This window comes from Nipponia nippon, unplaced genomic scaffold (genome assembly GCF_047370975.1).
Source record: "Nipponia nippon isolate SJK-2023a ecotype South Korea unplaced genomic scaffold, ASM4737097v1 scaffold_6, whole genome shotgun sequence".
In the NCBI taxonomy this organism is placed as follows: domain Eukaryota; kingdom Metazoa; phylum Chordata; class Aves; order Pelecaniformes; family Threskiornithidae; genus Nipponia; species Nipponia nippon.
The window spans coordinates 45,478,236-45,504,750 of record NW_028262380.1 but is presented as its reverse complement, the minus strand read 5'-3'; the positions used below and the strand labels follow the sequence as shown (position 1 = coordinate 45,504,750).

The 26,515-nt window shown below is 35.9% G+C and overlaps 1 protein-coding gene across 2 annotated transcripts in view; it reads right to left on the bottom strand.

The window, feature by feature from the left end:
* Positions 1–13,054: 13,054 nt before the first annotated feature.
* Positions 13,055–26,515, bottom strand: part of FSTL5 (follistatin like 5) — a 326,873-nt gene continuing 313,412 nt past the window's right edge. For both annotated transcript variants that reach the window (XM_087737586.1, XM_087737587.1), the window contains one exon: positions 13,055–15,481. In XM_087737586.1, coding sequence (XP_087593712.1) covers positions 14,779–15,481 — 703 coding nt within the window. In that variant the 3' untranslated portion in view covers positions 13,055–14,778. The remainder of the gene's footprint in view (positions 15,482–26,515) is intronic.

The following is a 26,515-nucleotide window of genomic DNA, read 5'->3' as shown; positions in this document are numbered from 1 at the left end:
AAAACATCAATAGAGTCAGAGCTGCAGTATTATTGTGCAAGACAAGCTCTACAACCACTCTGCTACACAGCCAGATTTTAAAATGTTGCATAGCGTCACTCTCCTTTGAAATGCAGGAGGATTTATACCCCTACCCAGCCGATGCTGTGGCAATCCACTGAGGACCCATGTCTCTGCCCTCAACTTGTTCAGGTGACCCTCATTCGGGTAGACATTCTGTCAGCAGTCTGTCCTCTGCAAGAAGATCCCAGGGCTTTTGCATCTGAGTGTGAAGAATTTTGTTGACTCTCCAGCTGGATGACTGAGTCTCAGGCCTTTCTGTGAAGGTAGGCCTCATCCCAGGGGCCTTCTATGTGCCTGACAAGCTCTGCAGCAACTGTGCTATATCTAGACTAGAAAGCCAATTTTGGCAGAATGAGTACACAGTTCTGGCACTACTTACACAGGGGTCTATAGTCTCCAATTGTGAGTCCAAACTCTCATTTAAGAATATAAAATCATAGAATCATTTAGGTTGGAAAAGAACTTTAAGATCATCAAATCCAACCGTAAATATGCTCACCAAGGTATAAGTGTTCAGGAGGCCTTTGGTTCCCAGGAAGCAGTACCACATATTTTTTTCTCCCTCATTGCTTTATTCATTGTGTGTTAAGAAGAAAGGGAAAGCAGGAGCAACTGGAGAGATCCTGCTGATGGGTGGCACCTTACCCACCGGTAGCATCTTGCCTGAGACTGTGACAAAAGCTGCTGCCAAATTCAAAGACAATTTGGCATCTTGTGCTGAGTAAGCCTGTGGATCCCACTGAGTTCTTGCGGGGTTCCAGGGTAAAAGTATTTGCCTCAGAATGTCACACAATGCTTCCGCTTAGCATAAAAAAGTGATGTGGCATACAGCCACATACTGCTCCAATTCAGATATTAGGATTAGAGAATACTGTGAAGAAAAAAAAAAATTCTTTCAGATTTTATAAAACAAAGGGATGCTAACAGAGAGCACATTGCCAGTATTGTGACTGAAGCTTCCAGTAAGCTGATTGAAGTTTTTTTTGTTGTAGTCATACTGAATTTTTAACTGGAGTCTGACAGTACGAATGTAACAAACTGAAGAAGATCCATTTTTTCCTGCTTGCAGGGCCTTGTTTGCATGTTTTTCCAGAGATAAGAGACAAGCCACAATAGTTAGTTTGTGCAGCAGAGGAGCAATTCTTAGCAACTCTGGCATTTGCTAATAATCTGCAAGTGTGGAAACCAAGTGGCTGCTATTGCAGTGAAATAGTGCAAAGCGCTCTCAGATTTTTCATATTGTCACTTATTCCTATTGCTTAAAAAAGGAAAACAAAGTGAACTAGTTTCCTGGTATGTGGTTATTTCTCCCAGTACTTTTTCATTCGGTGTTTTAAACCTTATGGGTCAGAAATGGTCAGGATTTGCATGACCTGCCTTGAGATCAGCCCCAGTATGCATGCCCTGTAAACAGGAGAAAACATTTGCTTAGTTTGTGCTCATAGCGGCAATGTATGGACTATACTGGCTAGAATTTGTACACATTTTATTTGAAAAAAGTTCATTTGTGACTGGGTGAGGCACAAGAGATTTTGGTGCTTAAAGCACTTATGTTTTCTCACAAAACTTCCATTCACATGTTGTGAATTCCACTGGGTGCATGATCATCTTTAGTGTTAGACCTACAAAACACATAAAATGCCTGATTACAAAATATAGATCCATAAAACCTGTGCTTACCTGCCTCCAGAACTTGGACACCTAAATTCTCCTGTGCATGTCAGCTTTCTCTGACATATTTTCTAGAAGACAAAGTGTATGTTTCTGGGCCTATCAAGATCTGACTATATTTTAACAGTGCTAAGCAATTTGAAGATTTATTTCAGACCTAAGTGTCAGCAGAGAGTAGGCTCTTTTTGTCAGAGACAAACAGCAGGGTCTAATTCTGCAGGATCTTCTTACTCTGGGCTTGATGACATCCTAACATAAGTAATTAGATCAAATGAATAAGTGTCTGTCCACAACACCCAAGACACACAAATCTAAAAGTACCTCCTAAAAGCTTGGAAATTGCCACCTAATTTCTTTATGTTGGGACAGGTAAAATGAGAAAGACTATCCAGCTTGATGGCTTCTATGAATCTTGTTCCTGAGATACCAGCTCTCCTCACGCTGTGTCAGAGGAACCAGGGCTTTCAGCTGTTGGTTGTGAATGCCACTCCCACCCGCAAAGTTCAGTCTAAGTTCCGTTTCAGTCCAGCCCTCCATCATCTTTGTTTCTTCACAGAAATGCTCAAACTATATTAAGCACATGTAAATACTGAGATGACAGCTAAGCCTGGTAATAAATTTTACCCTTCAACAAGCTAGGACATAAAATTGCACGTTTCAATTTATGTGCAGAGAACTCTACGTATTAACAGAATGAACATCCTCATGTCATATCTACTTTGGAGGAAACCATTGTGTTTCTTCACTGTAATGGCTCTGTAGTGTGTGGCTTTGTTGAAATCAGCCATGTTTTCACACATTTTCACTTTTCAATCTTTCTCTCTTCTCAAATTACAACAGACTTGTTTCATTCTCCACAAATCTTGGATATTCAGCAGTTTCAGAAACAATAAGCTGAAGCCTGGTCTGATTCATCCTACTAAAAGACAAGCGCAACTTCACTAAAAGCAATGAAATCGCACTAGGCAGCACATGAGATCCAAATGGCATGCTGTATAGTATTTTGTAGTAGAAAGAATAGCTTCTTTGTGATTCTTAAAGCAGATTGAATACTATATTAGCAAAATATTTTTTTATTGATACAAATGCTTCAGCCTCAGATTCATCTTAGACTTAGCTGTATTTTATATTTTCTTCTCAGGTCTGTTCAGGATCTGAATTTGCCAGTGGAGCGTGCCAAGGTTGTTGTCCTGTCCTAGTTACCAAACACCTGAAGGGAATGAAAAGTCTATCTTGGTTTGAATGCACTTGAAGAACAGGCTAAATAAAGGTAAATCACTCTGCAGCTCTTTTCTGTGATTCAAAATGCCAAGGCTTCTTTACAGATATGACACTATATGCCCATACTCTCCTGCCAATGTGTCCTGAACAGCAGTAAGGAAAGAAAGACGTTTTGAGGTTTCTCTTCTTCCCAAATGCAGTCAATGGCATATTAGGTTGGGCTTCTTTTTTATCCACTGATACAACAATATCTTTGAAACAGACAAAAGGAAAAAACCTATATTTTATCATGCAATTATCCATCAAATACTTTGCTGCAAGTATTTTATATACAGTGCCAAAGCCATTCCTGTGACTATTACTGACAAAGATTTCCTGATAGAGGGACCTTTCTTGAACTGATAATTACCAGCATCTCACGCAAGACGAGAAAAGGGAGTTGATAGAAATTGGAACTACATGGCTCTGTTAAACTTTAAGGAACAAGGCGAAGTGTGTTATTTCTGCCCAGAGAGAGAAGTATTACTTAATAGTTAAAAATCACTAAAATAAATGTTCTGGATGTAGTCACTGTTGATGAGGAGGTGGAGGATAAACTGCTTTCACAAAGAAGTAAAATGTTGGTATTGGGAGTACTGAAAAGCGAAACCTCTAAGAAGCAGTTCAATACATTGTTTAAAATTATAAAGGAAAATGAAATGCATGAATAGCATTTTATTGCAACTATCTAGTCATCTATGATATGCCTAACACTGTGTGTATTTGAAAAAGCCAGAATTACTATATTGACTTTCTTAGAAATCTTCTCAGTTGATGCAATCTAACTGGAAAGAATGATAAATCATATTACAGCATTTAAAGTCAATAATGCCTGATACTATTTTGATTAGAAGGGAAAATGTCAACAGAAAAGCATATAGTTAATTTTCTCCTTTTGGCTTCTTCCTATACTATGGACACTCTAAATAAACATTTTGGGTGTAGCTGAAATTTTAAAATATTTCACTACTTTTCTAGTTTCCTTTCATTGTTAAGAAACTTTTGGTGACCACCACCAATCACAACATTGGTGTCATCCTCCCTATTCACTGTCTGGCGCTAGACTATGTTGATGCAAATATACTTTGTTACTCAATAGCCAGAGAAAGGGAGAGCCATATTTTAGGTAAAATGCAATTGAACTCTGTGAAGTCCTGACTTCAGATACTACAAAGACTTTTTATTCTGATGAAATGAAACGTTTTTAATTAAATGAAAGATTTCACAGTTGTTCTGGTCAACAACTGGTGAAAAAGAATATTATAAAATTGTGCTTGTCCTACAAGCTAACTGGTTTTCAGGTACAAATAATAATAATACAAACACTAATAGAAATCTGAGAGTTACAGTTAAAAAAGAAAAAATTGCCTTGAAAAACAAGAGGAGAGATGACTGGCAATACAGCACTATCTGAAAACTAGAATTGGATTTCAACCATTCAGTTCACTTGTATAAACTAGTAATTGGAAAAATACTTCAGAGTTACTGAGGCTTAGAATAAAAAGAGGAAAACAGCTTTCTGTTTTCCTCCTTTCTATTATATGTGTATGTGTCAGGAAAAAAGTAAGATTCTTGAAGAATGGTTTGAAATTATATTGATATCAAATGATAAAAGAAAGTGAAAATACAGTACCCTCAAATCCCCAAAAGACTGTCATTTAAAAGGAAGTATATTTGGAGGAGCAACAGGGAAATTTAATTCTGTAATTTTACAGATTACTAAATTATCATCTGTCTGTGAGGTGTGTAAATCATGATCAATCTCGGTCTATGAAAAATCTACAGTCAGTAAATGTACCTCTAAATAAAATAGGGTTTACTAGATCTTAAAAATAAAAGTTTTCTAATTTAAAAAAAAAGGATAGATCCAATGCAAAACTCCTTCTAAATGAGAAAGCAATAGGAGTATTATGGTGTTAACAAAATCCTTACAGAACAGTCACATTTGTTGAACTGAGGGTATCCTTAGTACACACAAAGTACTGCTGCTAGGGGATATAAAAGACTAGCTCTACAAGATACCCATTCTTCTCCAGAGTAAATAGATACAAAAAATGAGGCCAACACCTCCCTTTAGCCAACTGAATGAAAGATGTCTTATTTGGGTTTTCAAAAAAGACAGACAGAAGTAGGAAAATGTCTCTTCATCACAAGACTGAGGTTAGCCAAGGTAAATGCAGCTTAACAAAGCAAGCAAAGTAAAAGAAATATTTTGTAGAAATTTAATAGGATTTGAGAGAAAATGATAAGTCATTTCAGCCAAAATTTCTTTGGGCATCCGATAGAATAGGAATGGTCATGCTGATCTAGTGGGAAAGAGGTTCACTAGCTACCATAGCAGTGCTGAATGTTGTATTTAAGCTTAGAGGGGAAAAGAGAACAAGATAGCAGGAATGCTACCTCAGAAGTCCACTTAACTGGAAATACAAAGGAGCCAGAAGCCACCAAACAGCGGAAGAGAGGATATGGAGGTCTGACAGTCCAGCTTGAACAGTGTAAATTATGTCGTTCTGCTCTCAAAGTATCGGAAGAAACTTTCTATTTTGAAAGAGCATCCAAGTACAGTTTACAGGTGTATCTTGTAGTTATCTTTACAGTAATCATAGAAGAAATGGCTATTTATTTACAATTTTAATTAAGACACTTCAAAACTAATTTTGCAATAACTTGGAGACCTAGCTCCTCTTCCCTTCTCATTTATGCAATAATTTTTCCTTATGCAATCCTCAATATAAATATGCTGTTGCTTCTACCTCCTCACAGTGCACGGCTGCATCATTAACAATGATTTAGCATAAGTCTACTGAGATGAAAAAATAATGCTGATTATTCTTTTTGGGTTTTTATAATTGTGTTTACAGTTTATATTATCTCTTAAAGAAAGTGTTCACATTAATAATTTGCATTACACACCTTGCACAGGAAACTGGGGGGGGGGGCGGAAATCCTTTTTTTAAACTTGTGACATCATTTGACAGAAGTAAAAGAATATCTTTTATTATTATAATATGATGAAAATTGTAATAAATTTTGTTCATGAGTGAAAACATGTAGAGGGCCAGCTGGGGGAAGGGAATCTTCTTGTGGAAGACTCCAGGGAGTTGCTGGGGGATGGTGAATTGTGATTTGGTTTTCTTCTTGCAACACATAAATGGAAAGCAGTGAAAAATATTGTCAGACAAATACATTATTTTTTGCCATAGATTTAATACATATTTAATTAAAAGGAAAGCATATACCAAAGTTTTCATTACTAGAGAAAACTATAAAAAGAAGTATTGCAAAATGAGACAACTATTGTCCATCCTTGTGGAAAGATAAAGGACACATTACCTCAGGAAGATTAAAAATAAGAACATTAACATCATGACTAATAACAAGCAGCTATTTTTTCATCTAGTAGATTAAAATAAGAACAATTTTAATATTCATAAGCTAGAAGGAGCAATTTTTCATGCATTACTTCTAAATAGAAAAAGGCAATTTCAGTATCTTGCAGTCTTTTACCAGTAACTGAATTTGTCATACTTTGTGAAAGATAGCTCACCAAAGACAGTTTAAAATAATTTTAAAAGTAGTGGCACACAAAACAGGGCATTTAACCCATTAAGAGGTGACAGATAGGAGAGATTCAAGTGAAATATATAAACTCCTGGTTATGAATTTTTATAAAACTGATGTAAATAGATTTTTGTTCTAAACACATAGTCTTGCTAGTACTTTCTCTGAAGACTTCTTTCCCTATTACTATTAAAAAAAAAAAAACAACCAAACAAAAAAACAACCCAAAAAACCTCAAACAATCTGGGAGTTGATTTCCATTACCTGTGTCAAGGAATTAAACATCTCTGCCTTGCAGGTATAAGACACCAGTTTAACTCAGATTACAGATCCATCATAGTATCTTCCTTCCCCAGCAGAAGAATGAAATAGCTCACCACATTGCCTTTGTTGCCTTTACTGTGTTCTGTGTAATGTGATACTCACTGACTATGAAATAACTCCTAATAACAGCATAACTAAGATTTTGCCCATTTCTTCCAAATTTCATTCTTATTGTGATCCCATGAAGTACTGTAAGTGTTGAAATTTTTTTGTTTCAGTACTATATAAAAGAGAGTGGTAGTGGGTGAATGTCAGAGTCCAATACCCTCTGACTAGGTTCTTTTAGATATTCCACATAAGGAGGGTTTAAAGTTTAATATCAGCTTCACTCATTTGATAAAATTGTTGTTGCATAGGATTTTGATTTAGTAGAGTGATATGGCAGTATACTGAAACGACAACACAAGCACGATATAGCTATTGCAGTATGCAGTTGAATCACCATGCAAACATGATTCCCATTACCAGTCTCCATGCTCACCATCGTGATGCTGGGCATGCCCAGTAACCAGGAAGGAGTACGAGGGTTGAAGCCAGGTCAAGCCCATTGCTCTCTTCAAAGTCCATTTTATTAGCTGGCCAATTTTTAAGCTTAATGTTAGGTTGAGCCACATATACACTTTCTCCTCCCGTGCTGCTCTGCCTAGCTCAGAAGGACATTACTCTCCACTAATTATCTCAGGGAAAGCTGTTTGTACAACCTGATGATACACTGGTATAGCCATATATCTAAACCAAAGGTTACTCTCCAGTCCCCCTAAAAGTGCAGCTTTCTTTACAATAATTGGTGGTCATTCTTTACATTCTTCCCTGAGCCCATTATTTTTTGCCCTTCTCCTCTGAGTCTTCCTCCATCGTGGGAGGGTCGGTCACAGTGAAACATTGTCAATATGGTACAAATGCAAAGGTTCTTGACTGCTGGACTCTATCTCGCATCTCTCTAATTAGTAGATATTCATGTTCTGAATGACTTTTTCCTCTCTCTCATCTAGTATGTTCCGTCTTGTCTTTTTCTGAGTTTGGCTGAAATCAGGATTTTTGAGATGCAAAGTTAAGCCTATGCTTTTCCCCATCTTGACAACTGTATTCACAGAAAATGTAATTCATACTTATGGGTCATTACAGTTGAATAATATTTAAATATGTCTTTTTTTTCTTCCTGGATATTCTACATTTTTGTTGCTAACCTCAAAACAAAAGTCATCAGTAGGTTTTTTTAGGACCTGCTTAAAATGAACGCTAAAATGCAAAATACAAACTGATGAGAGGTGAACAGGACTTTCTCTGTATTAAAGCATTTCCTTTAGAGAGATGACTATAGACATGACATGACATAAGCTCTTCTATCTCAAATTGATTAACAAGTTAACAAATCTTTTATTCCACTACTGAACCATATTATAAATGTACCTATTAGGTCTCAATGAAATTCCCAGAACAGTTTTACTTGAAGAGTTGTGACCAAGGATACACTGAAGTGGCTATGTTCACATTTGGACATATGCTGTCTCAGAGCGTTAAGGGACCTTATCTACAATGGTGTTCTCAAGTACCCCTTTCCTCTGCTATAGCTATTCTTCAGATATTTAGAAAGGAGCACTTACCTTCACATACTGCATCCTGTGCAAGTTCTATTATCAGCTTGGGATTTCCTGGAAGCCAAGAAATGTATTCCGGATTTCAAAATGACAATATCCTTGGTTTAAGATGAGCTGTTCAGAGCTAAGGATTTCAAGTGACAAAACATATTACTTTTTGAGTTTTGCTAAGGCTATATTTCAGCCCAGCCTTAACACTTGGGTTTTTCATTTGCAAATGTACCTTTAAATACCTGCTGTCCCAGCTCAGTCAGAAACTTAAACAACTGAAACAAATTAAGATTGCTCTTGTTTCTATCCCCAACTCATAATCACAGAATCACAAGATAATTCAGGTTTGAAGGGACCTTGTCAGATCTCTAGTCCAACACCCTGCTCAAAGCCAGTTCAGCTTAAGGTCGGATGGGCATAATCCAGCCAGGTGCTGAAAACTTCCAAGGAGGGAGACAGCACAGCCTCTCTGGGCAACCCCTTCCCATGCTTGGCTGTCCTCACAGCTTTTTCTTATATGCAGTCTGAAACTCTTGATTAATTTTATGCTGTTGTGCCTTGTCCTCCTGCTATGCATGGCTGTGAAGAATCTAGCTCCATCTTTTTTATGACCTCCCCATAGGTACTAGCAGACTGCTATTAGGCCTCCCTGAAGATGTCTTCTCTCCAGGCTGAAAAAGCCCCTTTACCTTAGCTCTCCTCATAGGGCTGCAAGCAAAAAAATGGAAACTGGGGTTGAAGCTCTTCCCCTTGTTCAGATTATTGCTTTCAGTCATGCCACCTGTATTCCAGAAAGCTGAACTTCAACTGTAACAGCTATGAAAACAACCATGGTCATCAAGTACTTGTCTAACTTCACTGAAAAAAATGGTGAGAAGTCGTGACAATTGTTTACACATACAGTCTGGAAAATATTATCAAAGAAGCAGTATAATTATTGAAGGCAAAGAATTGTATCACAACAAATGGCATAGTCATGAACAAATTTATGCTGGAAACCTTCATGGTTTTAACACATAACTTAGTAAAGTTTTGGAGGATTTTATAAATAAATGTAGAAAATAAGTTTGTGATAGCAGTCCTATAAAGTCTGATATTTTGCAAAGATGTTTTAAAGGAAACAAAATTATTGTTTGTACATTGATCTCTGTTTTAAGCATTTTTCTGGTTACTTGTGCAAACAAGGAAAGTTTTGGTGTTAATTTTTTTTTTTTAAATATTGTTTAATAATCTTTATTCTCTGTTTATTTCCTTCAGTGAAGCTCTGAAATTGGACACAACCTGGCAGAAACAGGGTACTGTCAGGTAACATTGCTGCTGGTTGATACGGGCTGCTTGAGTACTTCGGGCTAATTTAGAATCAGAAGTGCCTTAGGGTTAGGTATTGCTACTAAGTGGTGTTCTTGAGCTTATTGTTAGGAGTCCTCTATGTCACTGGAAAACATAGGGTATCTCAGAATTGGAGCTTGGAGAGGCAGAGGATGAAAAAGATGGTCTAGAGGTAGCTAATGGAACTGACACAGAGTGTAGGACCCCGCTATGATTTCAGTTTTCTACTGAGAACAGCTGGAAGGTGCCTCCCGCCGTTTTGGATCTGAGTTCAGAAAGCTGAAAATAGCCATCTACAGGCTTTGAAGATGTGGCCTTTTCTTTTAAAATGTAGATGCAGGAAAAACAGGTGAAGGCTTCCTCCTTTTTGTACCCTATCCAGTGGTGAGAGCACTTGTTCAGGATGGAGCATAGCCTGGTTCAAATCCACACATTTACACAATAAAGTTAAATCAGACAAAATTGGAATATGTTGACCTATAAAATATTTTACAAAGCTTATCCATCTGTATTGGTTTTCCCTAAGGTTGTTTGAGAGAATAATTGGCAGAATAAGGAGAATAAGTGAAAATGTCAGTTAATGCAATTTTGAATTTTTATAACATTCACTAGGCACGTTCCTGTAGCAACTAATTGATTCATTTTTCTAGAAGCTCATGAAATGCATTACAGATGTTCACTTCAAAATACCATGAAAAGGGGAAAAAGTGAGTACAGATAACTGGTAATCGTTTTGGTTTTTTTTTTAGAATTACTTGAGACCTACCAATTTACTTACAAAATATCCTGCAAAGTATGCCGTTACTGGTCTTTCGCTAGATAAAAACAAATGTCCCAATTAAGCTGACGATGCTCTTTCAGTTGAAATCAAACTGAGTATCTTGTGGTAAGCAGGCAAAATGATGTAATAACTATGTTCTTTTCTTAACACAACATTCATAATTTGCAAGTCTGCTATTCTGTAATCCATATTTGGCAATATTTCACTCCTAACTGAAATGCAGACGCTACCTTGGTGTAACAAAACAACTGTTCAATAACACAAATACATACCATATTCAAGCTCAGAAGATTCTATTAATTGAAAGAAGTTGAAACCGGTGATGAAGAGTCACTATTTAAAAATCTAAATAATACTATGATAGTCTTAAAAGTTCAGATGCCCTTTAACTTGTATTTAATAGACAGCCTTACATAATGATATGGTGTGAGCAGGAGGCTCAATAAAAACTCAGAATGAAACTTCTAACCTCATTGATATCACTTACAAAAATACGTAGAGTTCTTTCAAACTTGTTTCATCATTTTTTCCATTGAAGTTTTTAAAGACATGCTTATACAAGATATATTTCTTATGTATTTGCAACGACATCTTATTTTTGGACTGATGAGCTCTTTGCCACCACATGTCTAGATGTTTGAAATAAACTGTTTATGGGAAATATAATTAAATGCACTGAAGGCATTTTTCTGAGCTCAGTTTACCTATTTATGCAGTTGCTTAACTAGCAATCTCTCACCATTTGATATTATAAACCAAGCAGTCAGAAAGCATATAGATGAAGACAGATGATGATACTCTGGACCACAAGCGAAAAGTGAAAAATTGCAAGATCATATTTCAAAATAAATTCTCTACTAGTTTATAAAAGAGAAACTTAAAAAAAAAATCTCTGTTTTTAATCCCTCATATGTATTGCTTGATGTACATATAGTAGTGCAGCAAATAACTAGCTGTTTACCAGTATGGAATAGTAGTTTAAAAGACACCTTCAGGCACAGACTATTAAAAATGTCTACTGTCAAACTGAAGGGAAAGGTAACATTTTTTTTTACTTTGGCACCATTTTTTCTTTCCTTTGGTGACTATTAAAATAGCCTGACAGATCCTTTTCTCCATGTCTCATAAATAATATTTTTTTTAATACCTTAGCAAAAGCAGCTCTATTATCACAGTCCCTGGTGAAAAGCACTCTGTCTTGTCCTCACATGAGCTTCTCAAATTTGTTAGCGTACAGGAACATAGCGGAAACTTTCAGCAGCTGTAACAGAACTTGGTCATCATGTACATTTGGCTTTCATTACATTTCCACTGCCTTCCAGTACTTTTCTCTAATGTATTTCTGTACGAAAATCCTAAATCACGAAAGTTTGTAACAGCTTGTGAAATAAAATATGGGTGTTTACCACAAATTAAGAGAAGGCATTCGTTGCCTCTGCTTCCAACAGCAATTAGGAAAGACAGGATTCAAAACCAATTGTTGTTACCTCTGGGTTTGTATTAAGGGAAATTTGAAACACTGAAGACAGTGTTTGCTTTTTCATTTATTCAATGGGATCAAACAACTCCTGGACACCAGAAACCTGTTTCAGTTCCATAACAATGGGGAAGAAACAAACCGTGGTCTTTGAGGTATTACACTGAACTAGCTAAACAAAATGCAGGGAATTGGCAATAGTCCTTCACCAAACTGCTTTAGCTAGAGTCAGAGATATTCTTAGGGTGGGAACAGAGAAACTGGTTTCAAACAGAATTCTAAACTGATTGGGACAGTTTCTATACTATACAAATTACTGTGATATTATTGACATAGTCAAATCTGTTAAGTGTATTAGCAGATATTTTGGTCTCCTGTTTCATGTAATGAGCAACATGGTTTATTCAAGTTTTAACGCTTCTCCAATTGCCAAATGTTGCTAATACAAAAGAATAAGATGCTGCCAAAACTGAAAACTGACTTGGACTTTGATAGAGATTGTAAGGGATCATGCAGAATGCAGGACAGCTTTCACTATCAAGGGAATCTCACTGTTGTCACGGGATTCAATGCTTATCTTTAATGATAATGGTTAGGCAAGGAGAGGGCAAAGTAAGCATACAATCCATCTACGCTGAGCAGACTGGATGGGGAGTTGTTTAGCTGTGCTACCAGAGTGCCATGCTTCTTGGTTTGGGCTTATATGTTTGTACAGCTTCTAGACTCCAGGTTTTTGGCTCCAGAGGCTGGGCATGAGAAGAGACATGTGTCTATACTCTAATTACTCTGTGCCTAATTGATTAATAGATGAGCTTTTCTTTGTAGCAGCCAAACTAAAAATTTCTGGTTAGTTAAGCCCTTCTAAAAAGTCTTCTTTCCACACTGTATATTATTTTTATATATATAATAAAAGGCAGATATACTTCCTTCTATCTTGCTTTCAAATAAAAGTCTGTTACATGCCACTTCAGTGTGGCTACATTGGAGCATTCACCAAAGTCAGGACTGTTTAAAATTTATGGGGTTTATTCTCCTTTTGTCAAGCATTTTCTACATACAGAACATTCACGTGGTGTAAGTTACAGGAGAAAAATGCATGAGACAGACTACTGCAAATAAGTGAGTAACAGACAGTTTACATGATTCTTATTTGCTCACAATGCAGAAAAGGAAAGGTCAGATTCAGTAGCTAGAAATGTAAGCAGACTCTTATCTTAGTTAAATCTACCTACCAGGAGGTTTGCTCAAGCTAAAGAGAGATCTACTGTACCACACAGGGCAGGATGCTAAATGCACACAAGATTACAATGCTAGAAAATTCCAGATTTCTAAGCAATTTTACACAATCTAAATTGCAGTAAAATTTTGTTTAAAAAAAGATATTTTCTTCTGATTGCTTTCAGTAAATGGAGGTTAGTTTAAGAGCTTATAAGCATTCTTTAGCAAAAACATAATAAAAATAAAAATACTCCCAAACTTTTAAGTCTGTACTCTAAGTCTGGATAGTTGTTTACTGCTGGCTTTCTGATCCTACTGACTTGTTATTCTGCTTCTGGGAATCTTATTTTTCCCATTTACATGTTTAAGCATTGTTAATATTAGAATTCTAAGTAAACAAACTATAAAAAATACAAAGTTTTTGTTGTTTGTTTGTTTTTTGCACTAATCCAATTGGATGCATGGAATAGAAAATGTGTTGAGCTAACCAAATGGTTTAACAAATATGGATCAATGGTACAATGCATAAGCAAAAATGTTATTTACTGGTTGTAGACTTCAGTTCTTTGCATCTTCAGTTTCTTAAAATGCATTTTGCTTTTAAGTAACATTTTCCTCGACAACATAAGTGAAGCTTTGCGATGCCAGGTTTTTAGAACATGGTTTACTCTGAAAGGATAAGTGCAATGTTTCTCTCTAGTAGAACTGAAACTCCTTGCTGATGAAACCCTGTGATAGCTGAAAAACCTAACATCTATTTTTTTCTAAAAAAAGGTTAAGCTTCTGCAAGCAACTCTCTCAACTAAGACTCACCATAAAAATAAACTCCTCAAATCGCAGTGATCAGAAAACACTGCAAATATAATTTCTCCTTTTTTTCTCTCCATGTATGTTCCACAACTTGAGACTAGAAATTTGATACTAAAAGTTTCTTTCCAATGACAAGCAATCCTGTAGCCACAGTGGGAATAAATTATAAAATTTCTATGCTTTACCTTTCTTGTGAGACTTTCGCTTCAAGGCACAAAAAGATTAAACAGTGGACTGGACGGAACAGGACATAACAATTCAGTTTAAGGAGTCACAGGTTGTACAACACCTCTTATTTTGTGTCTGAAGCAAACCAAACCAGAATTTGAACCATATTTAAGTCTTCCATTTACAAATGCAAAGTATCGTTTTAAATTCCCTGAAACTTTTTGGGCTTTTTTTCCCTAATTCCTTTAAAATAAGGTATGATAGTTATCATCAATTTCAATATTTAGTAATTTCAGTCAAACAACACAATGTCAGCTGATAATTAATAGGAAGTATCACTATCAAATAGCTGTTGTTTTAGTAACTTTTATGTGGAAGTTGATTCAAATTGTGTTCAAGTCAAAGAAATAACAGGTACAGAAGGGTCTAACAATTTAAAATGAAAATTGTGTAAATTTGAAGAGTGGTGTAATTTAAGTGCAATGTACTGTAAAACTATTAATTCAGTAAATATCTAACACAGATCCTTATGCTTCTCCAACCCAAATTACTGTGTTGCCTCTCTCAACTTCAGTGATTTCACAATTTAACTTATTGAGCCGTCCATCCAGGATAAACAGAGATTCCTTGGAAGGGGTCATGAGATACTGACCAAAAAGGCCACTGTCTTTTATAAGACGGTTCTTACTGTTCCAAGGCCATTCACCTGCCTTGACAGGCTCCTTCAGACTCTTCACCATCTTAACCTTGCCAGAGGAGAGCTCCACGAAGAGAACATCAGTTTGTGTGCTGGAGCTACAGTAGATATTGTATTGATGAGCTTCAGTGAATGATGGCTGAAAAGCTACATCAGATATGTGCAAATTAGTGTGAATGTCAAATGCATCCTGTATTTCTCCTCTCATTGTTATAGACTGGATCCTCATGAGACCTTTTGCATCATCAATGCTGACAAGGTAGTGTCCATCTGGAGAGGTATGTGGCATGCCTGTTACGTCGCTGTTGTATCCAATCACAGAATCAGTAACGCTATCCACTATAAGCTGTGGTAGGACAGCCCCCGTGGTATCAGGCTTACAGCAGACAAAAAAATATCCTCCAAGATGTGTATAAGCCAGTGACTGAGGAATGCAATTATAATCCTTTAAACTAATTGTCTTGACGTACGACATAGTTTCTAGATCAATTTTCTGGAGCACTGGCTCATCCTTATGAAGGATAAATCCAAACCTGGAAGGAAAAGCACAAAATCAAAGAAAGTCAGAGCTATTGTTTGCATTATGTACAAATGCTGAAAGCCATTATAAGCAAAGTAGATGAGTTAATATGTGCAGCAGTGTATTGCTATATATCTCAGCTTCAGATGTTTCAGATATTAAGCAGTTTATAATATTTAATTTTTAGTGTTCTTGCAATTGTAATTTAGAGTGCATCAAATAAAATGTCTAAAACCCATTTATCTGCTTAATGGGAAAAGTGTTTTTTTCCTACTTACGGGAAAAGGTAAACATTACTCTGAGTTTATCTGTTCAGTTTTAACTTTTACAAAAGCCAGGAAGGAGAAGAAGATTAAATATCAATAGATAGTACATCCCACATATTTTAATTCACTTCATATAGTTCTTCAACTTTCTTGGGAACATCAACTTAACCCAGTGCTCATTGTTATTCAGATAATTACCTGAATCTTCCTCATTTTAATTCAGTAGAAATGAATATTGTAAAAGGATTTAGGTTTATCCTGCCAACTATCCAAGCCCTGTATTTCTTACAATTTAAATGACCCTTTATGCTTTTCCATACACCAAGGAATTGTCACTGAACATGAATAATATGGTTAAACTTTAAAATCCTAGAGCTGAATGTTTATAACATTTTAATATGAACTATATGACTAGTCTCTAATGTTAATGTATAAGTTCTGACTGCAGAATCATTTGATGGTGTATATGCAAAACCCACCGCTCTGAATATTACGGAGTCATGTGAAATTATATTAGTTTTGCTTATAATCTAAGTAGCTTTCACAGCACTTTTCCCAAATGGCTGTTTTCCTTTGGCACATTTCTTAATATAACATTGTCTCTGAATCTTTGATCCTAAGAATGAAGCTGTGTGTTGATATATAATCTAAAAATACCTTTCACATCCTGTTGATATAAAGCACTATGACAGCCAGAATGTTCCAACAATTGAGTTGACAATAGCACAAAATTTTCACACTATATTTTGCAACCCCAATATATTTACTAATCAGTGAACCTCCAAAGTAACAGGCAAAAAGGTTTCAGGATATTGTTCAGTCAGTTCCTCCAACATAAGACAGGGTGAATTATATTTGCACTTCCTACTGAACTGATAAAAGAACATTTTTAATTTTAACCCCGCCTTCCAAAATCCTCGCATACTGCTTCAGTATCATAGGATCACAGAACAAGTCATCATAGAATGATTTCAATAGGAAGGGGCCTCTGAATTTCATTTGGTCCAACTCCCACCCAAAGAAGGGCCAGAGTGAATCAGAATGCCCATGATTATGAGTTGAGTTGATTATAAGATCATTTTTGTCCTTGATTATTCAGCCATTTATAAATACACGTAATCTGAATTAAATTGTCTTGGTTAGAAAAAGCGTGAGCAAACCTTTACAAAAGTTACGTCAGGATAACTTGACAATTACTGCTACTTTTCTATCCACAAGGTCTGTTGTTCTGTCATAGAGGAAGACTAGGATCATCAGGCAGAATTTGATTTTTAGCTGTTTTGGCCATCTAATATTGCCCTTTTCTTAATCTTTTTGGGCAGCCAAAAAGACATTGATTCCTGACTCTGTTATTACACTGTCAGCATTTTTTGGTCATGAGTAACAAACTTGTACTGTATTATGTACAGATCATCCTGTAACAGAGGAGGTTAAATAGCAAGCAACATTCTGACATTTCAAATGTTTGTGGTATACCTTCGTGTTAAATAACCAACATTACACACATGAGCAGTGGTTAGAAAAGGACAACAGAATTAGCTTATTGATTGTCTTTTACGTAACAGCCTCCAATATAAAGCAACAATCAGTGAACTGCCCAAGAGCATTCACAACATTCTGGACGATGACTTACACATATCTGCTCCTTAAGCTTTACTCCTGCAAAACAGTGACCAAAAAACCCAGTGCATCTTAAAAGGACTTTTTCTGGATGAGAACTGACTGAGGGCTAGACATTGTTGTCACTGTTGGTTTCATTAATATCAAATGCAAAACAAAACTGAAATATCTAGATTGCTAAATCAAGCACTAAAAAAATCAGAAAATGTAAAAGCAACGAAAACAAATACAGGAAGTTATGTTAGAGTTAATATTATACACAATATAAAGTCAAACTTCTTGACCTGTCAAGTTTATTGCATATAATCAATCTTCAGCCCTATTTCTAATATACTTAGGTTCATGCAATTACATGCAGACCGCCCTCTCTTCATCCCTGCCCTAGTCCAGTGTTACTGTTTTGGAATCCATTGGCCACATCTAAGGAGCAGAGGTTGTAATAGGAGGGGGTGTTCGTGTGGTGTAGATTGGTGGCTGAGTGGAGGATAAGCATGCTCCTGCAGAGGGAAGCATGGGGTGGACTCAGCAGGAATTCATCCTGTGGCTTAGATTTAGCAGGGACAGGTGGCAGGTTAGAAACCACAGAGAAGGAACGTGGAGAAAAGTGGACATACTGCTGTGCAAGAAAATGCAAGAGAGATTAGGGTATTTTTAGAGGAGAAACTGGATACATGGGAGAATCTGTGATTATTGTGGAGCGGTATAACACAGGAGACAAAAATTACACTGCTTAATCCAAGCATGGAGAAATTTGTTTAAAAGTGAGTTAACCTATATGATTCTGGGAAGATGAATTCAATAACACAAAATAGTGAATATTAGGAATATACTAAAATTACTTGACTTCTGAGGTAAATAGGTAAAAATTATTATTTCAAAGAAAAATGGATTTTTCACTTAGGTCTGCTCCTATTCAATATAATTTTTTAAAATTTCTGTTCTTAGATGTACTTAAATTACATTTATGTTTATGAATATCTGTGTTAAAAGACAAACCTACTACCAATTAGTGATGCCATTTGCACAAATTAAAAATAAAGATGATGCTTATGAACCCTTCTCAATTCTCATTATTTTTATGAGTTAAAGGCATGTGAAGGCAAGACAAAATATCTAGTTTTAGGTCAATGTGATGGCAGGTACTAAATCCATTAAATACTTTATTTTCAGCTATTACAGTATTATTTCATCTATTTTAATGTAAGTACACAGCGTAGATATTTTTTGCTTTAATTACTTTTGATGTCAATTTCAATAGCAAACACAAAGAAAACTTTTTTTGTTTGAGTTTGGTAAGCTGACTTTGGGTTTGAAAACATTATTTTTCTCTTCTAGTATACCAATACAAAGTAATGGGGGAAAATAGGAAATCTTATTTAAAAGAGAAAGAAAAGGCTCTCACAAAGCTGTTTTTAACTTATGTAGGTACTTGAAACACAGACTTATATCCAAGTGATATATTTCAGGTATACATAAACATATAGAAAAGCAATTATGTAATTTTGAAAATCCCATCAGACACCATCTATACGATTAAATATATAAATACTATTGAATGTTTGGCCTATTGTTTTCAGAAACTGTATTAAAAATAGTTAAAAATTGTTTTCCGTAGTAAATCAGTCATTTAACATTCAAACATATTTGATACATTTTATTGTATATGTGTGTCCATCATATTTCATGGTACCTTTATTTAACTCAGGAAAAAGACATAAAATTTTGCTGTATGTTTTGAGCTGCACTCTAGTTTCTATCCCACTTGAGAGAAAACACAAGTAATTTTTAAAAAAAGTAATGAATTTTTAACCATTTTCTATCACAAAACAAATTCAAGAAAATAATTGTTTTCATATATCACACGTCGACCTGACAAGCAACAAGAAAAAATCTTTGTGCTGCTTGCAAATCTATTTATTTTAAAGATTATTCCAGCTGATGAAACTGACCCTTTCTTTCTGAAGTAAAATACAAATGCAAAACAAGATTACCATCAATTATCTAAAGCAGCAATTCTTACTTGCTGATTGAAATCATGATTAAGATCAAGGATTTTATCAGTTTGATTCAAAGAAATCTGCCTTACTTATGAGTAATTGATTAAGCACTGTTAATGATCAATTTATGTGACATTTTTCATTCAAATGTCATTGATTTCAAGAGGAATATGTAAATTACTAATCTTTGCTTCTCAAATACTATTCCCAGCATAATATGTTTTTGAACCACAGGTACACTTAGTTTTTGTTAACTTTGGTTGCATAAAACCCTTGATTACCAAAACACTGAATATATTCTCTAAAGTTAAATTAAAGATAAGGTCTTACGTACCTTCCCTACGTGTTACAGCAGTTGAAGGTGTGGAAAGGCTCACACTTGACAACTAGCTTTCCCCACGGAGTAGGATGCTGCCATTGGTTTGTCCTCCAGCTTCTCATTACCTGGTGGTACCTTCTGCCAGACAAATCCCCTAAATTCTGCCAGCTAAGAGGACTGCATAAGCATTCCCCAATGCATGCCATTAAGATGTATTTAGTTATTGTGGAATCAATTAAATGCTTTAAATAGTGTCTGTTGATTAACCTGGTTGGTATGAATGAAACAGTTTAGGAATCAGAGCAGAATGTGAGTATAAACTTTCTCACTGGCACAGGTAGATTCAAAAAAAGGATGTTTTGTCTACAGCAAAGGACTCCAAATCTTCAGGGTTAATCACATCCTTATTCTAGAGTGAATCAGCAAACACATTTTAAAACATAAACCAGCTGATAACATATCACGTCTCCAGCATTTCAACCACAACTTTCCAAAGCATTCTAGTTTCTCGCGCAGCTTTATCTACCTCTTTGTAACATTTAATTCCCAGTTCAGAAGCCACAAGTAAAAAAACTTACAGTATCTCGGATAGATCGTTCCTGCTATTGAAATAGTGGCTTCAGCTTTGGTAACTGAGTTTACTTGAAAACTAAAGAAACTGGCTTCAAGATTGCAACAACCTTACCCTGATGCTGTATCTGTTGCACTTAGGAGATCTACTATCCCTTGCGCTGAAGCTATTAAGATACTTGATTTTATAATCTCCTGCTGCAGCAGCTAATCATATATATTCTGACAATCAGCAGTACCCGAATACCCATTTACAATGTACCTTGGATTTAAAGTGTGCAAGGAGCAGTTTAATACAATTCTTTCTGTGATCTTTTTCATGTTCTTAAATCTTCTCAACTTGGTAGACTTAAAATTATTTACAACTATCCATGTTATTCATTGTGTTCTGCTTATTTCTGAATTTGAAAACACAGCTTTGTGAGATATGCCTTCCCTTCCTTCCTTTAAGTAGCAATTTCTCTGGCCCTGGAAAAATATAATTCTACTTTCTTGTAATATTGACACACTAAAGACTTTTTGCTTTATAATGTTTTCTAGTCCAAACTTAAAAACCCCACTACTTCAGACACAAATGTAAAATTAGCCTAGAAGGTAATGTTTTTGGAGGAGAGTACACTAGAAGATCAGCTATGTGAGCAGAATAATACATTGAACTTAAGCAGCAGTTTTTACTTACTGATTTCAAAGCACTTCACAAATATTACAGCAAGTGAAGAAGGAAGCTGAATGACTTGCCTAAGGCCATATGATGACCCGTTGGCAAAGTCTGGGTGAAAATACAGGTTATCTAAGGCCCAACACGGTTTCTAACTGATCGTGCTACAGGCTACCATTGCAACTGAGGTCCTAAAAAGACAGTTGGGAGCAAGTACAGACAGCTAAGATGTATCATTTTGAGTAAGAATATAGGAAAACATTTTGTTAAAATAATATTTGTGAATATTAAAACTAGACAGAACATTGGACCTGGGTGGGAGAGAAGATCCAAAGTGGGAAGCTCGTAAACCTTCACAAAGGGCCTACCCTTCCCCAGAACCAGAAGTACGACTGCCAAAAGTAATTTATTAGAACTAATAGGATTTTATCAATGCTATTGTTCAAACAATTCTTTCTCAGCCTGTCATATTGCCTGTAACTTTTCAGTGTCCCAATTAAACTTCAGTAAAGCTGGACAGAGACATAAATACCCTAAAAGCCCAATAATACAGATGGAAAGAAGTAGGGAAAAAGTAGTTTCAAAGCTGCCAGTCTTCTTGGATGTAAAAGGATTTGGCAATCTCTGTGTTTGATATATTTGTTTGTCTGCCTGTCTCAGTGAGAGCTGTGTGGCTGGGGTTTTGAGAAGCTGAACAAATCAAGAGAGAGGTCTGTTCATGTGCCTGTGAGGTTGGTGTGACTGATTCTTAGTCTATGAGAGTTGCTAGGCAGAGGCATAAGGATGGAAAAAGTAATGGAAGTTCTGGAGGGAAGATACAGAAGGGAAAAGGGGAAGTGAAGAAAACTGAAAACTGATAAGGAAAGCTAATGATTCCATGTCTGGTATCATAAAAAAAAAAAAAAACAAACCCCCAAAAAACAAAACAAAGAATGAGAAATTATACTTCCGTTACCTAAAGATGAGGAAGTATTTTCCAAGCCACTAGCAACTGAGGAAGATGATAAACAGGTTTTTTATAGGAACATATACCTGTCAGGTTAGATAATTTGTTCTTGATAATTTTGAGAGTTGACTAGCTCTTAACATTTTAATAAATCTTACAATAACAGGAAAATTTGGACAGTCTAGAAGAAGATTGTTGAAATATTCATAAGATAAAGCCAGGTATCCCAGCTAAGATGAATAGCTTGATGCATATCCCAAGGAAATAATAAAATAGATGATAAGAGAACCAACTAAAGAAAAACGTGAACATAATGCAGTCAACATGGGTTTATGGAAAAATTAACTTTGTCAGACAAACCTAATTTAATTTTTTTATTAGAAAACTTTGCTGAAGGTAACTGAGTATCAGGAGGGCATACCTTTCTTGGAATAAAAACTGATACCTGAAGGAAAAATAATTTCTCTGCAATAAAAAGTAGTTGTCAATGCAGAATCATCATTTTGCAGGGAAGTTTTGCTTCAGCTTGGTACCAAATCTGATACTTCACAAAATTTTCACAGGTGATTTGGATGTAAATATAAGTCCATGACACTAAGGTTGTAAATAATGACAGGAAAGTCATTATATTAGACAGTTGCACATTTAAGCAAAATGTGTTCAAACGTAGCCAAGTGTAAAGCCGAGCAACTTTACATGTGAATGAGGAACGCAGGACGCGTATAGAACAACATCCTGAAAAGCAGTGACTATGAAGGGATTTAAGGATCATACCAGACATGCAGGTCAATATGAGATACGAGTCAAATGAGCCAACCAAAAGCCCTTGTATAGTCCTTGGAGGAATATACAGACAGGTGAGTAAGGATAATGCAACAGTCTCGTATCTGTATTCTACATTGGGTAGGCCAAAATAAGAATGCTTTATGTCGTTTTATTTCTGCCCTTCTAAAAAGCAATATTAAAAAAATAGTGGCAAGGACAAATCTGAAAATTATTTGAGGGACGGAGACAAGAATTTTAAGCAAGAGTGTGAGAGAATCCAATATATTTAGCTTACGAAAAATGTAATTGAGACTTATTTACAACATATATATATACACCTGAACGGAGAGAACATACTGTTCAGTAATGTTATCTTTAATTTCACAGAGGAATCATAATAATGATTGCAGACTGAAACCAGACAAATTTAAATTAGAAATAGGTAATTTTTTGTAACAATGGGGATGATAAACCATTGCAATGAACTACCACAGAGGTGATGAATTTTCTTTGGTGGGAATCTCCAGGTAACGACTATGCTCTTTTGGGGACATTTGGCCAAACCCAAGTAGATGTAGATTTAGAAGTATCAGATTAATTATCTGAATCGCTGGATGACTACTTGATATGTTTAAAATCTATGGTATATACAGAAAGTCAGACAAGATGTTCTCGTAGTCTCTTCTAGCCTGTGAATACATGAAACACCAATTTTTTGGCTTTCTTCATACAATCAACATTGCACAAGTACAGTAGATTTTAATTCTATACTACTCAGTCATTTGAAGCTGAGATTTTAAGAAGCAGCCAAGTGTTTCAAATCTCATGACATTAATTGTGATTTTACGCAATACCTTAGCTCATACACACGCGCACAAAAAAAAGTAATATGCAGAGGAATCTGTCTTTCTGCAGGCCTGAGGTTTAGATACCACTTTTACATCCACTGTATAGAAAAAAGTTGGTTTTTAAAAATTAATCTTACACTGTTTCTGGTCTTAATTAATTGTGAATTTCACATGTGAGTTACTAATAACTTTTACAATTACTGATCTTTCATATACAAACATGTATCTTCAAAATAAACGTCCCCCTTGACAACACATTGGTCTTCAACAAATTCAGAAAGTTGGTGAATTGCTTGTATAATGTTACAACTATACAACTCTAACAGCTATAATTTCACTTGGGAAGAAAGATGTTCTAAGGCTGGGATGGTCATTCCTTTGAGGTTTATTGATCTAAAGGAAGAAGATCATGGTGGATAGGTTGGAGGAACAGTGATAGATCACGGAGACCTGCTTCAGAACAGCTACCTGCTTGCACAAAGCAATGATCAGTTGCAAATAAATTGTAGCCCACTGTCTAATAACCTAAGTGCTGCCTTCTAACCACCAGGTGAATCTGTCTGTACTTCCCTTCTGTCCAGTATTAAGAACCTTCTCAGCATGCCAGTGTCAGATTATTAACTGCTTTCATTGCCAGGGTGGCCTTCATCTTTCTGATGAGGAGGCAGGAGCAACTGTAAAAAAAGTAGTACTTACCAAATTTGTCAGAAAACAGTATTGCAAGTCACTAAGGTTAAAGGCTGCTTTGGATTACACAGGATAGTAGATTGGGGGACACAAAAAAGCCATGTGCAATAAAAGAGGGTGATTTACCAGAGCTGTAACAAAATGTTGTCCTCCAGTGGTGTCTATAGGCCCAATGTAATAGGGACATTTCACAAAATTGATACCAGTAAGACAGTTTTGATGGAATTCTCAGTAAACCAAATCAGCAAGTGCATGGGCTGAGCTTTCATTATCCTAATTTTTTTTTCCACTCAAAGTAAAGCAAAGCTATTAGATCTCAGTAAAGAAGTCTGCACTACTACTCTATGTTTCATTCTGTTCTGTGGATAGCTGAACTCAACCCCCAAAGCTACCATAATCTTATAACTTTTCAAAATTACTTAGATTTCTAAAAGGATTAAAAAAATACAGCCATTCATAATCATGCAATGAAATTGTGTCTGTTGCCTAAGTACTGTTAGCCTGGTTTTTATGATTAGGCTGTTGGAAAACAACAAGTGATATGTGAGAGTACTTTCACTTTTCCCAAATGATTTATAGATAGATGGTGGTGTATTTAATGCAAACTTTCCTCTCATAGAGACTGATATGCAGAATTTCACTTTTATGCAGTGAAATCATGCACAATATCAAACAGCATATAAAGGTGTTTGTCAGAATGCATATTGAGATCCTGTGCAACTGAAGCCTGCAAGATATGAGAACAAATCTTCACATTTCCATTTATTTTACAGTTAATGCAAGTGGGAATCTGTAGCCTGTGGACATATCACTCTAATCGGAGTATATGCCAGAACTGTGAAATCTGAGATTGCTCCTTTCTTCACTTACTCATATGAATGAATAGTAGAGCTTTTAATCCCAGATTTTCAAGATTTTCAACCATACATTGTGACCAACAGTTAAGAGAAATAGGAATAATAATACTTAGCAACTCTATAGCACTTTCTGTAGGAGTAGTACACTAGGTTTGCTAGGATGGAGTTAAATTTTTTCATACCAGCCTGTATGGTGTTGTGTTTTAGATTTGTGAGCAAAAGTGTTGATAACCCACCAATATTTTAGTTATTGCTGAGCATCGTTTGCATAGCATCAAGGCCTTCTCTGTTTCTCACTGAGCCCTCCCTGCAAACAGGCCAGGGGTGGGCAAGAGGTTGGGAGATGACACAGCTGGGACAGCTGACCCCAACTGACCAAAGGGATCTTTCATGCCATATAACATCATGTTCAACAATACAGCTCCTTCCAAACTAGCCGTTGCTCCTGCTAGGTGGGGGCTTAGCTGCCAGCTGGGGTCAACCCGCCACAGGGAGTCATCAGCTTTCCATAAAAGCTAATGAGCTTCACAGTACCCAGACAAAGGGAAACTGAGGTAGATAAAAATGACTTCTCCAAACTAACTTAAAAGGGACAGGAAGAATATCCTAAAAGGTGTTAATTGCAAAATGCATTTTAAAGAAAATGAAGTGATGCTCACACAGATGTGTGCCTTATTTTCCTAATTTTAATGAAAAAAACCACCCACATATTTAAGAGTAGAATAATTATAATGACTAAGTTAACAGTTTATAAATTATTACTTCTTGTATTGTCTCACAATATACATTCAAGACCAGATTTTTAGAAGTATTTTTAAAGTATTTTAAATTTATTTAAAAATGAGATTTGGGTCCTAGTTTTATGGAACTGTAAGCCTGTATGTAACACAAAAACGGTGAACAGTAAACCCATGAACTGGATCATTCTTTTTCCCAAAATAGTTATCATAATTATCACTCTCCTATTTCCCTAACTCCTGCAAAACTGTTAGATCGAAAACTCTCATTGCCAAGCTGACAAACAAAGGAATCTATAGAGCAAGTCAGATTAATCCTCTACCAAAACTACTCCTCTGTCTTTCATCAGAGGATCAAATGCCTCAGAGGACAGGAAATCTTTCAACAAGTGGGTCTGGACTACCTTGCTTACAGGAACTTGCCCGTCATTGAGAAGTAACATATGCCATGAAGCATGAATGTTAAACTCCTATTTTAAAAGGCATTAAGTTTGGAAATCTTACTGGGTATTATTGTTATACATCCACATTATCAGTTTTGACAAGTCTTACTCTCCTCTCTCTTATCACATCCGATTTTCACACTATTTTTCACAAAATTTCCATTGCCATAAGTTCCATTGTTTGTGACAGGTATAAAGGGTAAAAACAAATTTTCTTTTAATATAAATGCTCACATGGTATACAACAGATGACTTGCACTTATGAAAAAATGTGCAAGTGCAGACTATGTCACCACAACAAGATTTATATAGCTAGCTCCCTTTCACTGTCCAA